This window comes from Rhopilema esculentum, chromosome 4 (assembly GCF_057945365.1).
Source record: "Rhopilema esculentum isolate cy_ngs chromosome 4, ASM5794536v1, whole genome shotgun sequence".
Lineage (NCBI taxonomy): Eukaryota > Metazoa > Cnidaria > Scyphozoa > Rhizostomeae > Rhizostomatidae > Rhopilema > Rhopilema esculentum.
Genome location: NC_142818.1, coordinates 12,762,371 through 12,779,374, shown reverse-complemented (window position 1 = coordinate 12,779,374; position 17,004 = coordinate 12,762,371). Strand labels below are relative to the sequence as shown.

The 17,004-nt window shown below is 35.5% G+C and overlaps 2 protein-coding genes across 2 annotated transcripts in view; both read right to left on the bottom strand.

Moving 5' to 3' along the window:
* Window positions 1-811, bottom strand: part of LOC135690716 (uncharacterized) — a 36,547-nt gene extending 35,736 nt beyond the window's left edge. The window contains exons 1-2 of the mRNA XM_065208353.2: window positions 674-811; window positions 191-265 (exon numbers count right to left, since the gene is read on the bottom strand). The gene's annotated coding sequence lies outside the window, so the exon portion shown is untranslated. The remainder of the gene's footprint in view (window positions 1-190; window positions 266-673) is intronic.
* A 606-nt stretch (window positions 812-1,417) lies between these two features.
* LOC148960445 (uncharacterized) lies at window positions 1,418-15,689 on the bottom strand. The gene is made up of 18 exons (XM_089115934.1): window positions 15,191-15,689; window positions 13,816-13,965; window positions 11,982-12,065; window positions 11,493-11,624; window positions 10,949-11,028; window positions 10,390-10,562; window positions 9,161-9,438; window positions 7,109-7,339; window positions 6,593-6,676; window positions 6,116-6,199; window positions 5,318-5,392; window positions 4,546-4,629; window positions 4,163-4,225; window positions 3,469-3,531; window positions 2,955-3,029; window positions 2,429-2,512; window positions 1,881-1,943; window positions 1,418-1,561 (listed from the first exon to the last, which is right to left on the bottom strand). The coding sequence occupies exons 1-18, from the start codon at window positions 15,230-15,232 to the stop codon at window positions 1,418-1,420; spliced, it is 1,989 nt and encodes a 662-aa protein (XP_088972060.1). The 5' UTR covers window positions 15,233-15,689.
* Between the last annotated feature and the right edge of the window lie 1,315 nt (window positions 15,690-17,004).

Sequence of the window (17,004 nt, the reverse complement as noted above, 5' to 3'; positions counted from 1 at the left end):
TGTAATACGCCGAATAATTGAATCAACTAGCAGAAGTACTGAAGTGGCTTCTTTCCTCGTTTTGCTGCTTGCTGTCTTTTCTTCACACTTGTCCGCCACAAAATATCAAAATAACAATTTCTTTCGTGGAGACATTTAAATTCATATGGTTACAATAAATAACAAAAGTTATAACAGTTAAGCTGCCAACCTCTTCAGCTAGAACATCGTTTTCACTTTGAGATGAAATTTGGTAAGCCTTAACTCTTGCTTCCAGCCGACCATTCTACCGAAAAGAAAACATTATACCGATACGATTATCAGGATACAGAATTAATAGAGATAATTAATGCTAATTAATGCAGATATTCTTCCTGGAATTTCAACCTGCACTAAAAACTCTCGCCCAACAAACAAATCTTTACTTCAACAGGAAATATTATTTTGAGAATGTTTCTATTTCTTAGAAAACCAACAGGATATTTTCGGCTACTCCATGTTAAAAATATGAGAATGGCACAAACTACTGAAACTGACTCACGAGCTATTTCCCTTCGACTTTTTTTAAAATTTTTAGGTATGAAATATAAACCAGGGTATATAATAATTGAATCAAAAGAATGCTGAAACTTGTAAGATGTTTGAGCTTTGCCCTCACAAAATGGCATAAAAAAGAAAGGGACTGTTGGTTCACCTCTTCGATTGCATCGCTATATTTTGACTTCGCAACCTTGAGATCTTTAGTTAATTCGTCGTTTGCTTTTTCACGCTTTGATACCTATTCAAACAGAAAAGTAAAAACTTAATATTACAATAAAGGTGCTTGTAAAACATGTGCAAGTGGATGTCATTTTTGAAACACACAATGAAAAAAGATTTTGTAAAAAGGTCCAATTAAATGCTGTGGTAGAAAACGACTTGTTATCAAATTATTAAATCCTAGTTTACACAAATGTTTTATACAAAAAAAGCAAGATACTAGAATCAGTGCAGATACCAGTAATGCTTTATAGAACGATGGAAGACCAAATGCAGAAGTCCATTTTAAATTCATTTTTCAAATAATGACAACTAGGCAAAATCTGTCCGATACATAACAACATGGCGGCACTCTGCTCCAGGTCTCTCACTCTACTTCCTCAAATTTTACTCTTAAACACTCCATAATCTATCTCCCTGTGAATCATTTTAGAGAAGAAAGCTGTGCAGCCCCGTGCACCATTGAGCCCTAGATAAAGGATCTACAGATGTCTAAAAAACATCCACAAGACCGGTGATGTGCAAATATTTGTGCTGCTAATAAAAAAAGACCACCAAACTTTTATGTACACATGCCTCCAAGGTGGCGAAAAGCAATCCTATCCTAAAGTGAATTCCCGCAAAAAGAATCTTTCTCTAAAGCAGCTTGTTTTCAAAATATATTAAGAACTAATAACGTTTATAACTCAAAGAGCATTGTCCCTTGAGCCATGAGCAATTTGAAATCAGATTCGTGTACCTCCTCGCTCATCCTTCGCTGTTCTTCTTGGGCCTTTAGCAGCTGCAGCTCCAAATCTTGAATTGATTTCTCTCTATTTGCAACCTTGAAGAAATATAGAAGATCCATTAGATGTAATCCACTTTGCTACCAATGCTGTTTCCTTTTGACAATGATTCAGATTTTGAGTTTATGGAGAATTGTGAGTTGACGAAGATGCTGAAGAAGGGAATTGGGACAGAAGTTTCTAAAAACAATCTTTGTTTCAGGACAGAGCTTCATACAAAAATAAATCATAAACATTCAACCAATGCGTTATATCCAGCTCATAGTTGTAGAAAATTGTCTATATGAAAAGCAATTCTGTACAACAAAATGACAATAAGCTGAAGGTGTATCACGTGAGTTGCAGGGATGAGCTCACCTGTTCTATGTAGTCTTTTTGTTGACTTTGCAACCGTTGTAAAGCGTCGTTGCGATATGTGACCTACGTTGAATTGAAAAATACAAGTACAGATTGAGAAATGCTGATCATTTTTTGTCTTAAGCATCGAATGAAGGTCATTCGTAGATGTGATCTAATTTTCAGGTTTGGTCGAAGCATTCCGATTCAAATAAATAAACATTAATACAAAAAAAACGGACAGGATAGAAGCAGTACCTACTTTCAATGTTTAAAACTTTAAGAAGAATATATTATGCTTATCAACACTTAATGTCTCATTGACTGATGGATGGTACATCGATTAGGTCATACCTCCAAGGTATTTATCAAGATTAGAAATCGTGCAAAATATAAATATATAAAGAAATGTAAACATATATTTACGACAAGAAAAGAATCACAAAACACAAGATACACACACTTCAAAAAAACATCAGAAAATCTTTTACAATATCGAATATTATACAGATTTATCATTAGTTACAAACTGTTAAAATTGAGAAGTTAAATGGGACGCGTGCATTTACCTTGCTTTCAGCTTGTTTTAAGTCATCTTCGAGTCTTCTAATTTCTGTCTTCAACTGAGAGATGCTTTCATTTTGCATTGCAATCTGTTTTGTAGATACAAGCACGTCGGTTACAAAACTTACAAGTTATATCTTGCGTAAGTCGCCTTAATATGTGTTAGGAAGAGAAAGGGGGGGGGGGACTTTTTTCTTTCAAAGTAGAAAGGAAAAATATAGCAAATATGAAACACCGCAATACGCCGAGAATAAACAACAATTTATATAAAGGAAAAATAGCTTGTGAATTAATCAATGAACAATCTGAGAAAAAATAACATAATGAAATTTGCCAAAAGGCTGACACACGAGTCTGATGGTCACAATATGATAAATTGATGTCTTTCAACCTGTAATTTATCACTGTGCTATATCATATGAAATTTTTAGGGAAGTTGCCGTGGAGACGTATTTTTGACGTTTGGTTCAATCCAAATAAAACCATGCAGCTCAAAGTGCCAAGCAATTTTTCAAACGCAATTTTTCATACCTCTTGGTCACTTTTCTTTTGTGCCTCCTCGTATTTCGCCGCTTGTTCTGCCAATTTCGACTGAACATCTTTCAGCTGTTGGGAAAATACGTTGGCTTACTTAAGTACTGCATATGTACAAAATTTCTGGAAAGGAAGGTCCTTAGAATTTTAGCAATAATCTCAAAAGTTATTTGGTACGTCGAGTTCAGTATGGTACCCGTCTCCTTTTTCGAAGGACAAAACTGTCAAGGGAGGGGGTTCGATTTGTCCCTATTGGGAAGCTGCGATATAGCAATGGTCTTGAAAAAAGTGCTGCATGTAAACAAGCAACGAAAAACGGGTTTGTAGATGCGGAAGTAAAATCAAAACTTGGTAATTTTGTGCATAAATTACAGCTTTGTCTTCAAGAGGCAGTTCAAAATGTGAGAAAAGAAAATATCTTAGCATTAGTTATTTTGTTACTGCTAGAGGAATATTGTGCTAGGAATAAACAATGTCACAATTAATATATGTTGACCATTACAATACTTACTGCATTGTTTGTAGAATTGACTTGATGTTCTAGATCAGCAGTCAGCAAACGGTAGGAAGAGCCCTGCGATTGAATAATAATAAGATTGTTTAACAATTCTATTCTAAAACCTTTAGCAAAACACAGTTTCTTAACTCCACTTAGAAATGTCTGAAGACTTCATGTAGAAAAAAACTGCATTTACCTCAAGCAAAAAATGAACATTGTTCTGAATCGGCCAACCAAAAAAAATTGATTGTATATTTTTGTTTGGAAAAATTGGAAATTAAAAATTTGAAAGTAAACAAAATGGTAACAAGGTCCTAAATTCCAATTGACTCCACAATTCCTACTTAAAAATTTTCTATACTGCCATCTGGTTTGCAAATAAATAGAATATTTAAGAAGGAAAACAATCTGGGACTGCTTCATTTTTCGAGTCATCACTTAAGATGCCATAAAACTATCTTTGCACACAGCAGAAGATTTTTGCAAAAACTCAATAGCATCGCCTTTGTCCTTCGAAAGAATTGTGTTTTATATCACGTTCAGATCTTTAGTGTCGTCCAATTGATTCCAGGGGATTCGTTCTACAACCAATTTTTTTTAGGAAAGGGGGTGAAATGCTGAGAGATCTATTGGAAACTTTAAAAGGGATTGAAGCTTATAGGAAAAAATCTAAAACAGCAATAAGAAAATCTTGTGATCGACTCACTTCTTGTGATGCAGTCTTTGTGTCATCCCTCAGTTTTCTTATCAATTCACCTTGGTATGCAAGCTTTAAAAAATTTGCAAATATTTCGTAAATCGAACGATTCTATTTGGTAAATGTAACGTTACGTTTAACATCAAAACTAAAATCATAAAAACAGCGACCATATAAAACTAAAAACTGTAGTTTTCATGTGTAAGATAGAAGCATTAAAAATACAGATAGCTTTCCTAATGTTTGTAATAAATTGGCAATTGAAGAAATTTAGAAACGATTAGCACAAGCATAAGCAAAATTTGAGTTCACATTTCTGACATTTCTGGAATAAGTGAGTTGGCATTTCTGGTTCACTTATGTCATGTCTGGTTCACATAACATTTACTTACTTTTGACATGGCATCATTTTCGTTTTCTTCTAAGGCGTGTAATTCCGATTTTAATTTTCTAATTGCGTCCTCTCTTTGAGCAACCTTTTGATAAAATATTAATGACTTATTTTACATGTGAATATTCATTTCACAATAGGGGAAAATCAGAAAACTGAATTAGATATTAAAGTTGATTTAGATGTGTCTTAAGGACTAGACGGATTCGTCTTTTATTGGTTCTCTAAAGAACTAATGAAACAACATGACAATTGAATCAAATTAGTATAAGATCTTTTATAAAAATACAGTTCTTTAGCCGACGTTAAAGCCTCCCATGAGCAGGTCCTGCTGGATAAATCAGATCACCTTTATGGCTATTACAAAGATGTTCCTCTAAGGGAAGCAACCTGTGCGGATCTATTTAAAAATGTATCGGATTCTTATCTGGAAAATGTATCATGCGGACGGAACAATGTAGCATTTAATAAGTCTGAAAGGCTTCAAAAGAACAATTCTTCTCACTGTTCTCGGAAATCAACAATAACTAACTTCACAATTCAGTCCTCTTTCCTACGTTGGAAATTCAATAAACAATAAACGGATAAAATTTCTCCTTTCTCCTAGATGCACTTATTAATGATTTTGCCTGTCAATACAAACTATCTATTTTAAGTTAGAAATTAAATGAACTAAAACAAATATAATTTCTTGCTTTATTTAGCACAGAATCCAGACAAAATAACAAAAGATAGATGTTGCCACCAAGCCTGATTGTAAAGAGGGTATTTACCTCGTGTGCAAGGGCCTTTCTTTCATCGTCAGAATTGGACTTAAGTCGTTTCAAATCAAACTGCAATCTTGTTATCTACAAAGAAAGGACATTTTGTGAGATAAAAATACAAGGAAATAATTTTAGACAAGAACTTTCCTCCTTGAAAAGATCAGAAAGAAACGGTTACAGGTATCTTAAAGGAGAACTTGTAGAAAATCGGTTCAAAAAAGAAGCTGACAAATTGAACACGCTTAAGGACTTGAAAAATAGTGAAGATTATTCATTTGTCACTACTATTTTTCTTAAATTTTTATAAACATTTTTTAAAAATGTGATAAACTACATACAAGGATATCAAATCGTGTAATTTGTTGGGAATCTTTATATAGGGGCTGTTGCCTCACAATGCTTCAGACTTTTTGCTAATAAACTTCTGGTTTAAAACGCTTTAAACAAGCATATAGCCTCTTTCTAGGTTTTGCTGTTTAAAAATTTTCAAATATTATTTTGACATTTTTCCGCTTTTCCGCGCTGTTTTCAAATATTATTATACTCATTACGGCCTAATAGGAATACTTTAATGGAGAAAATTCAGTATATCAAAGAATACAGTCAACGCCCATTTATCTCAAATTTCGAGGAGAGGCAAAATTCTGGATTATGAAAGTTACAAGAAAATGGAATAATTATGAAGGGAACAAATTTTAATTCAAAATGGCGATCATTAAAAATACAAGGCGCTCAAATTATGTGAATTAAACTGTATAATGATGCAAATAGGCTTAAAACCGTTATCTTCAACACGTTAGGTGTTACCTCCTCGTTTGAGTCCATAAGCTGTTGCTCCCTCGCAGATGACACACTCTCCAATTCGACAATCCGCATTCGGCTTTTCTCAATCTGTAATTGAAAATTTGTTAATATGAGAAGCGTAGGTCAAATTTGTACAGGAGCGATCTGCTCTTGAAACCAAAATATCAAAAAGGGAGCATCGAGGGCAACAAACTTCATTGCAATGCAATTTGTCTTATAAAGTTAACTACCTAAAAAAATTCAAATTTGTGTATATTTTTTGAGAGATATTCTGCTTCAACCAAATAGAAAAGCGATTCTACAACTTTGCGCTTATGAAGGAATGATTTTGTCATTAAATGTTCTCTTTTTAAGACGCTTTTCGTCAGCGTTTCGAATGTTATGGAATGAGCAACGAGAATTTTTTTTAAATAAGCGACAAAGGTATTGCGGAGCCATCTCACTGAGGGACTTGAAAACCACAATTCTATGAATACTTACCTCTGATGTATGGACCTCATTTTTCCTCTTGTATAATCGAACCTCGTTCGTGAGATCGCTAACCTCTCTTTCCTTTTCTTCAACCTGTAAATGGTAAAGAGAGCCTTATATGTTAATCGTCAATATTTTTAACTACAAAAGCGACTTGAAAAGGAAAGCCTGCATCTCAATTGAAACCACTAAATGATATTTCAACAGAAACTTTTATGTTCTTTCTGGTGAAATGATGGAAATGTAAAATATTCTACAAATATTCAATGATATAAACGCAGGGAATAAATCAACGACTGCCAAGAGGATCAAATTAAGTTTCTTCCTCTTAACAAAAAGCATTAACATTTGCAGGTATAGCAAGCAGCAAACCGACAATCTATAAATGAGTTTATCTAACTTTATTAGCAATAAAATTTTAACAAAGGTCTATCTACCTTCCAAGGGCAAAAATTTGAAAATAACGTTATAATCTGGTTGGTAAGGGGTTTCAACAAATGGGGGTTACTGCTCAATGTATGTTACCTTTGAACTCAGAAATGCAACATGTTCCTTCGCAGCCGAGTCAGAGCTGCTTAAAGACGCCTTTAGATTATGAAAATCGTTAACTGTTTGCTTTCTTTGCTCCTCCGCAGCTATAAGCTCAGTTTCAAGCCTGCGTATCATATCCTCATAAGCTGTGACGTCTTGAGATTGTTTCACAGCTTGTTGTACTTCTCTTTTAAGCTGCTCGATAATCCGATCGCTTTGGCTTAGCTACAACAACATGATATGGTCAATATACACCTTGATAAGCAGAAACAAGAGCTTTTGAAACAAGCGAGGTAGCATGGTAGCAGCACCAATAGAATAACGATGTTTATGCAGGGGAACCTCTTCAAAACACTAAGTGCTGTTGTCGGATATCTTATGAAACGGATATCTTGTATGTGTTGTTCATTTACGTTGAAAGAAATTATTATGAAGGGAACAAAGAAGAAAGCAAAGATGTTTGAGGAAGGAAAAAACCAAAGGTGGCAAAGATAACGTGAAAGGGGGCTTGGTAGGGTGGTGAAGAGGTCAAGTACATTGCCACGTATTCATTTAAGGTTACGGTAAACGTTTTGAACACGAAAATTGGTTTTTTCTTCCTGAAGGCCAAACGGCTCAAGGAATCTGGATAAACTTTATATCATTCGATGCACAAGATTATGGCGTATCTAGCCAGATAAAAATTATTGGCAAATAATGTTAAATGTTATTTTCCATGCGAATTTACTGGTCAAAAAGTGTACCACCTTCAAAAGCTATTATGTACCCTTGCGTTTGAGGTAACAAAATCTGACTTAGACCAGCAGGAAGTGCAGGTCCTAAGCTACCAAAGTGTGTCTCAGATTTTTTAAATTCCTCCTCTTCGTGAAACTATACCCTGTCAAAAATTGGCAAATAATTGTTCCACCCTCCCGCAGCTGTATTTGGGTATAAAAGACGGACCAGAGAAAATAAAAAAATTTTGAGACACACTTTGTTTGCCCAACGTCTGCCCTGGCCGTGTGCAAATTTTCGAGCCATTCGATTGGTTCCTTGGGTACATAATAGCTTTTTCGTACCTGCATGTAGAGGAATTTCGAGTCCGGAGAAAACGGGATTTTACTGATCGCACTTGCAAGATACACTCGTAAACCACAGTGTAATCCGGGTCAAGTCACTTGAAGATTTAAGATCAATAAGCCTGTTTAAATAAACACGGCCGTACATTGGGTATATGGATGTGCCATGCGATATTGAAAATGAGACATGCGACTACAACCGCAAATCAACGATAATCGGCTTAAAAGGTCAAGAGATTTTCAGGCCTCAACTAAAAGTTTTGATAAAGAAATTATGGAAACCTTCGTGTACATGGGATTTTTTCCATTTTCAAAATTTCTGTTTATTTCAAATTTGGTTTCATTGTGTGCCTTGAAAGTTCGGCTACTTGAATGTGAAAAAATCGAAAAAATGATGTTTTCATCCAGCAAACGTTTACCGTAACCTTAACATCATTGTCTGTAAGGAGTAGACAGTAACTTCTAGCTGCATCAAATACATGTTCAAATAATTTTACTCTAAGAAATGCTTTAACTAAGCCGGCAATATAAAAGACAAATCAAGTGTTATGACACTAGTATGGTGATCCTAGCATTTCTGCAATATTAATGCTCGGCAAACGTTTCAAGATGAATTGAGCAAGGCAACGTTTCCTTAAATGTCTCTGCAGCAACATGGTGATCAGCGGTCCCAACAATTCTAAATGATTTCTTTTGCTCTCTATCTGCCTACAAACAGAACCAATGGCCAGAAAAAGGCTACATTTCTACATTCATCTTTGCAACACTGACGATCTTAGATCAGTTTTGAATTATTTCCATGCCTCCTGAGTGTATCGCTGAAATTCTAAACGTGTGCCCTAGCTTTTTAATTTTTTTTTAGAATTCTTATCTTTTCCTTGAAACCCTCCCTGTCATGTTGGCTTAAAACCTCTAAATATCTGAGTAATTTCTAACATCATAATAGAGGTGCATGATACTGATTCAATGAAGATCTTTAAGCACATACCTTCTCTTGACTTGACTTGTACAGCTGTTGGAGTATCTGAATGCTTTGTTCCTTGGTCTTTGTCTCCGCCACTCTTATTGACACAATATCTTGAAAATCAGATATCTCCACTTGCAGTTCCCCGATCGTGCTTTCGCAGTCCTGAAGCTGCTTCGCAACATCCCTTTGGTGCTCACGTGATAGCTGCAGGTCGCTTTTAAGCTTCATGATGAGAACGTCTTTGTTGGTGATGGCAGACGTTGCAGCCTGCTGCTGGCTTTCCATCGACTTCACGTCACCTTAGCAAGAGCAAAGAGGTTTAGAAAAATATGCCCAACCCTGATTGTTACTCACCCAAAAAGAATACTACGGCACGTGTTTATTTAACGAATGGCGTTCTGGGGGCTCGTTAAACAGCATGCTACTTTTTTTGCGTAAGATATTGTGCGTCTACTCACCAGTTGTACTAATCTGAAGGGTAGTAATGTATAATAAATTAACTAAACATAGAAATAAAACTTGAAAACCGTTAAAGATTATTTTTCACTGTGCATTCGGAGCAAAATGGTAATGGTTTATTTGAGATTTTTATATCACCTAGAAAGAGCTGAGTTTTATATCATTCTTGAAAGCAAAAAAAATTTCACCGAGGAATTACGAGATCTTTACAAAATGAGAAAACCCTCCTTTGTTTTAGTAGTACATCTTCACGATTAGATCATTTTATAATATACATATGTTTGAAGTTATTTCAAAGTCGCCTTTTAGAATTAATGCGAAGCCTGATGGCTACCAAGAAATCATATCACGAATATAAAGAAATTTGACTCGGAATGAATGTACCCGCGAAACAAAATTGCAAAATGCCTTTTTTAAAGAAATAGATGTACAGACTATAACAAATATAAATATTCATTTAACGGACTGAATATAACGGGGCCTTCTTGTTTACATGGTTGCGCAGACTTATCAATCATGGATCTTTCTTTTTAGACTGAAATCAGTGAAAGTTTAGTGTGGGATTCGTATAACTATTTGCTGCCAGATAAACCATGTACTGCGGCAAAAAATACGAATTCTACGTACGACTACATTCCGTTGAAAAAGAAAAAACATAACATTTCAGGCGTGGGTCACAAAAATAAGGATGAAAAGACTGCAAACTAAAATATCGTTGCTTAAATAAACAGAACTTTTATTTGCTAAAATAGAGGGATTTGAGAAAACAGAACAAAGTTACATAATGGTACCTTCAACAGAATAATAAGCTTGATCCTTGATTCCGAGTTTGTTTTGCACCTCATTATATAGTTCTTCCTTGGCCTTCAAATCCCTTTCCAGCCTCTGTATGATGTCATCTCGACCTTTAACTTGCCGATTCAATTCTGAAATATGTTCTCTAAGTCTTCGTTCACTGTTTGCTCTAAAACAACGCATATCGACATCAAAAGAAAAAAGGTCAGTCTTTCATTACACGTAGGCCAAGGCGTATACCATAAATAGAGGGGATCGTTTTCTACGGATTCTCGCAATTCTCTGCACATTTCACCTAGAATTATTAACATATTCAGAGAAAAAACCTGATTTTGGTTTCCAAAGTTGCATATTTGTTTAACGTTGAGAAAATTTACGACATTTACAAAGCTTGTATCAGCATGAAGTCACACTATATTCGCTTCCTGCTGCTGCAAACGACAGAATTTGAGTCAAGAATCGTTCATTTGTGAGTCCGAATCTTCAAGCTGTACTTATTAAAGTTTTTTCTTCAAAATTCTAAAGCAGCTGTTTTTCAGTGGTTCACACACTTACATTTGTTGTGGCTGGGTCCCAGGGCTGTGAATTGTGACAAGTGACTCGTATGGAATGGCTCGGAAATCGAGTTGTGTGAGCTAAAACAAACAGCAGAATTATCAATATATAGCAGAATGTTGGCAAAGAATGTCAGGTTACTCCCAATTGAATTCTATAAATTCATCTGCTAGCACAGCAATGCATTTGTTATGTGTCCCGAAAATATGAAAGCTAGTATTGATCAGTTTCTTTAACCCCTGTTATTTCTTGAATTATATACAACAACAAAACTAAAAGTTCCTAAATGATTTTGAAATTTTCAAACTAAGCAAATACATAATATAATAAGACTAAATATATCTTTCCAGTAGCCTATCCTTAAATAATACACATTGCCATCATTTCCCCTTTTAATAACTTGGCGAAGCTTCCATTTCCTGCAGGTAGAAGTATAATCAAGAGTTTACTTTGGCAGCTAGATGCTAAATTTGTTGGCATTGTACGACAATGTGAAAAATATTTAGGAACAAGTTAAGTTTTTAGACATTGCAGCTAAACTTACCTCCCATTTGCCAGTTGTTTTTGCCTTGTTTATGAGTTCAATTAACAAGTCAGAATCGTATTCAAGGTTGCCAATGTGATTTTGAAGCTGAATGTTTTCTTCGGATAATGATGCAGCTTCATTTTTGAAGTCCTAAGAATAAAAATATTTAAGAAAGGGTTATTGGTAAAAATGGCATGTATTAAACATCAGAAACAGTAGTTGCAAGAAAAAATGTTCTATAGCCATTGTGCGTCTTGCATCAGAGGCATTAGGGTAGTTATGGGTAATTTCGGACACCTTCAATTGTTTTGCCAATTCAAAATTGCCACTATTTCTTTTAGACAGCATTGTTTGTTCATAGGAAACCGTGTCTATAACAGGCCTGGCCATAAGACTTTTAGCAGGTGAGCAATTTCCAGATGGAAAAAGAATATTAAACGTAAGAAAAAAATGATTACAAGGAGAGCAATTTGCTTTTAAAAGCAATTTGGATAAGAATTTGCATACCTCAATTGACTGCAATGATGCCTCGTGTTCATTCTTGACTCTTTGAAGCTCTTGCTCATAATCCCTGCACCTTTTGGTTTGGTCCTTTAGACAAAAATATGCTACAGGCCTTGCCCGGAAAGGCGCTCGATCAAGCGCGCGCGCCTAGAGCGCACACAAAAGAAGCCTTGGAGAGCGATTTAAAGAGCCCCTCAAAACGTCAAAACAATATTACCACGGAGCAAAATAATTTCTTGGCCTTTGTCTAATAAACTTGATCAAGCATAAACAATCTTCCCAATAGACCGCAATATTATGATTTGCGTAAGATCACCCCTTGAGAAAAAAATGCAGCAAATTCAACGTTGGGTTTTCGATACCATTTTTAATCTAATAACCCGCTAATAACCACCAAGGTCACAGGCCATCAACCCTCATCTCCGGAAGATTTATTTGATTTTCAAGCTGAGCGTTAGTCTTCTGTTGAAGTATTATTTTCTGTTTTTTCTTAATAATCACCTTTGCAAATCAGAGATCACATTTCCGTCCAAATTACCGCATTGCTTTTCAGTTTTCATTTGCTTTCGTGAGTAGTAGGTGTTCTAGTGTGTCTTATAGAAAGAATAGCATAAAAAGGGAAACAAAGCTAATGTTCGACTTAAAGCCATGCGTTTTCCTATATTTCTATATTTGTATTAACATAGTGTTTGCTGCATGTTTTGTTATTCCATATTATGGTGCTTTTTGGTATCACCATTGAATTTCTTATTTAACACTCTTCCAAAGCTTTCGATATGAAGCTCTCAATCTTCCAAAGCTCTTGAAGGATGCTCTCAAGGATATTTTATTTAAAGGTGCTAAATAGAGCGCCTAGAGTTTCTAAGGGGCTCTTTTTATGGAGCACCTTCATTTTGCTTAGAGCAAGGCCTGATGCTACATATCATCTGCACAAGCAACAAACATAAAGACACTAAAACTGAGTGTTAAAGTAAAAAAGAAATAGTTAACTGAGCCAAATTATAGAATTCATGTAAGACTTGAAAAATAACAAAAAGGTTATCATCAGCAATATCAGCTACGAGTAGAACTTTTTGTTCAAAAATAATTGTTTGTCTTTTGTTCAAGTATCTACTTTTATTAAAGATACTTGAACCAGGAATTTCCAAGCTTTAAGGAAAAACTACCATCCCAAAATTTAGTTTACACAAACCAACTTTGGATTCCAAAAAAAATTATGTTGAGCTCAAATTAAATTTAAATCTATAAGCCCATTTTAGAATTGAAATTAAACATATTTCGCATTATAGCCTGATGAGTAGAGCAGGGTGATTTTCAGTTGCAGCTCAGAGGTCCATACTTAATGCAGCCATTAGGTGACTGTTCAGGAACTCTGTGTTGCTACTTAGAACTGTTATGGCCTCAACACTTCATGACTGACTGATAAACAATTATTTCAATTTTTACATTAGATACCAAATGGATACATATATACCAAAGAAGAACATTATGTATCTAACAGGTATAGCTTGAGAGCCCTCAAATCATGATATTTTTGCTTGCTGCAAATGATTGAAGTAGACCTTGATGAGGTCAAGAACATCTTTGATGAGCACACAAGTGTTGAAAATGAGAAGGCTGAGGCCCTGTAAACAAGAACATGCTATCAGTTGCAGATGCCTTGCGATAGGCACAAGAATAATGTAATCGCCTTAAAGCTCCACTCGGCAATTTGAAGTTATCCTTCAGCCAAAGGTTTGATTTTCATATTTTTAAGATCCCTACATAGGTTGGACACAATTGCATTCAACTAGGCAATGGACCAGTACAAAAAGTGGGATGCGTATTTTAAGCCTACCCTCAGTGAAGTATTTGTCTTCTGTAACCTTGACTCCAGCAAAGCAACTCTTTCATTTGCTTCCTTTTCAAGCTCTTCCACAGTCTGGACCAATATATCATTTTGATCACTCAGCTCATTTACATAATTCTGTAGAGACTGCAATTGATGCTGAAAAACATATCACAATTAATTTCCCTTTTTTAGAAAACAAGATGTGGCATGTTTCGTAGGCAGCAAATTTTTACCATATGACCTTTCAATTTGTTTTTATGTTTCTTGCTTTTTCATATTAGAATCAATTAAAAAAGCAGCTGATATCTGTTCTGCAAAGCACATTATTCAGATATGAAAAATCTAGCTACATAAAGTCATGGAAGATTATCTATGACAGCATTTAAACCAGCATTGATCAGCATCAACCTAGAATTCCCCCCCCCCCCCCCCCCCCTTGAATTAAGCTTCCATCCTTTAAGTAAAATCCTAATAGGCCTTTACCCTAATATTTTTTAGCCATGATAAATATCATATGAAATAGAAAACAAATGACAAGTGAAAAATTGTTGGCATTATTAAAACAATTTGCAGAGCTCTTTGTTTTATAAAGAGAAATTGAAAAATGAAAAAGCTTTAAATGTGTGCAATCTGTATGATAAATTTCAGATAATCCCTTCTTGTTATGTCCAACACTACCAAATCATCCCCAACCCACATTTTGAATAGAATTTATAGCACCCTATATCTGTATCTTTTGACCTGATAGTTTAACCTTGAACAAGCTTTAGTTTTGTTATAAACATTTTTCAGAAGGCCAAAAGGGGATTTTCACAGGGAAGAAGATTCTTATCTGTAGTGATTATAATGGAATTGTTTAAATCTACAGTTATATTGCTGACATAGTCCTCGACTTCACTTCTGTTTGTATGAATAATTGAGATATCAAGTAGCTCGAAACCTTATTACTCTAATCAAGTGGCTCGAAATTAGGGAAGACATCATAAATTTAAGTCGTTTTGAATCAGAAATCGAGTGTGTTCAAGAAAAGTTCACAATCTACAATACAAGTAGGTTTAAAATTTAATGAACTCTTTGAGATATCAGACTTTTGCTTAAACTCTTATGTTTGTTTGCATGGGGCTTTCTTCAACGGAGCACAGTGCTTCGAGGTCACGGATGATATAGGCCTACGATGCGATGGTGAAATTGAATTTCCCGCGTCGACTAAATTGCTCAATGTTGTCAATCCGTTTAGAAAAAGAATACTTTGGTGTATAACATACTTAAAACTTCGTGAACCCGTGAATTCCATGGTATACCTCAATCTTATTGTATGATAAAAGAGCAACTGAACTCAATTTAGACAAACAGGTACCAAGACACACACAACGGTTATTACCTCGCAACAGCTCGCATGAAAGAATTCTTCCATTTCAGCCATCGCGATTTATTTTGGGAAAACAGTTACCTCCAACATGTACTAGTCAGTTCATGTTTCGTCAAACCATGCCGTTTTTCCCCAAACTGCATCACGATGCCGTAAAGTCAAAAATACAGCGCATCCTTTCTTTTAGGATTCTTTAGGCCATCTGTTTGAGTCTCAAACCCTAACTGAGCATCAATGAACTAAGACCCGGGGGCTAGTAATTCACAATGCTCTCAAAGGTTCTTAAATTCTATTTGCATTTGCAAAAAAATACAGCGAAGCCTGAGTCTTCTAAAAATTTTGAATTAAATTTAAAACTCTTTTTTCAATTGCTTCTGCGGGATTTTCAAAAAGCTTTTCCAGCTATATAAAAACACTCGGAAACTACTCCCCCCGTGTATTTAATGAATTGAAGATGGCGCGCTCAAATTCAAACTCTGAAACCATTCTAGTGCTCAAAAATGGTACCTTGCACTTATGATGAAAAAATTGTTAAACTCACGTTGTATCGAGATTCCTCGGTCGGATTATTTCTATTTTCCATTTTATTAAATTTTGGTAAGAGGGCATGAATTTTTGGGCAATCGTCTATCCGCTTTTGTGCGTCTTAATCTGCTCTCCCTGGAGACCGTCTTGCTTGAATAGTTACATTTGCCTCCGTCTGGGTCTATGACTTTTCCTTCCGCAATGATTTTTCCGTCAGCATCAGTTATTCAAGATTAAAGCAAAAACATCGATTGGCCTTGCCGTGATTTATCAAATATGTTGGTATCAACCAACGACAAACATTTAGTTCAAAGATTTGCTCTGCAAACGACGCCAAGAAAGAATAATTTGATTGGTCTAGAATGACAATAATGACAATAGTATTTACCACAGGAAAAGCTCAAGACATCCTATTTCACCAAATCCTCTGTCCACAAAGATCAGCAGCACTTTGGCCTGTCAGGGTCATCAAATTTGCGAATGGAAGGTTTTTAACAAGTCTCTTGGATATGACACAACAAAATAGCAATTCGTTTTGAAGAAAAGGTGTTTTTTTGAAACGCAACTGTCCCTATTAAATCTTGAAGAGTCGTTTCATTTGTTTTGCATTTCTATATATAATGTCAGTGTGCCTGTGTTTTCAGGGGCGGATCCAGAACAAATTTGAAGGAGGGACAGTTGGTATCGGGGGCGCTGACAAATTTTCAGAAATTGGTGATGAGAGTGCGCTATATAAAACAATTTCCGACCGACAAAGGTGAAGAAAGAGCCTACTGACAGAAGGCTCTCTGTTCACCTTCTAAAGGAAATTTTCAAAATTATTGTGTCAAACCATTTCCATTAAGGGGCCCAGACTTGGTTCAACTCAGTGAGGGAGGGGCAACTGCCCCCCCCCCCTTAGATCCGCCACTGTGTATTTTTACATATTTCAAAACATTGAATATCATTTTCACGATGAATTTCAAGATTGATGATCGAAAATAGTCACTCTTCATCAAAATGACGTAAAGATTGACAATCTGATAAAAAAGGATGGGAAATCATACTTTTTGTAATTCGTTTGTTAAAATTATTTTAAAGGTAATGTGTCCATATAAAAGGACTGCGTATACCCAACTTGTCAAGCCACCCATCAAAATAACGGCTTGCGATTGGTTAGTATTCTTGGGATGCAAAACTGCTCACATGAAAAGCTGACCTCGCAGCAGGATAAATAAACAGAACGACCGTAATGACTGGGGCGATGACATGAAAAATCACATGTTTCTAAAAATCCCCGCAGAGTCGCTTGCTTTAGCTGG

What these genes read in the sequence shown, in the direction of transcription:
- LOC148960445 (XM_089115934.1), bottom strand. Translation starts at nt 15,232, where the DNA reads ATGGCTGAAATGGAAGAATTCTTTCATGCGAGCTGTTGCGAG. An exon ending in AGACAAATACTTCACTGAGG is followed by an intron (nt 12,066 to 13,815) that starts GTAGGCTTAAAA and finishes TTTTGTCTAAAG; the next exon opens with GACCAAACCAAAAGGTGCAG. An exon ending in ACAAGTCAAGTCAAGAGAAG is followed by an intron (nt 7,340 to 9,160) that starts GTATGTGCTTAA and finishes ATGTTGTTGTAG; the next exon opens with CTAAGCCAAAGCGATCGGAT.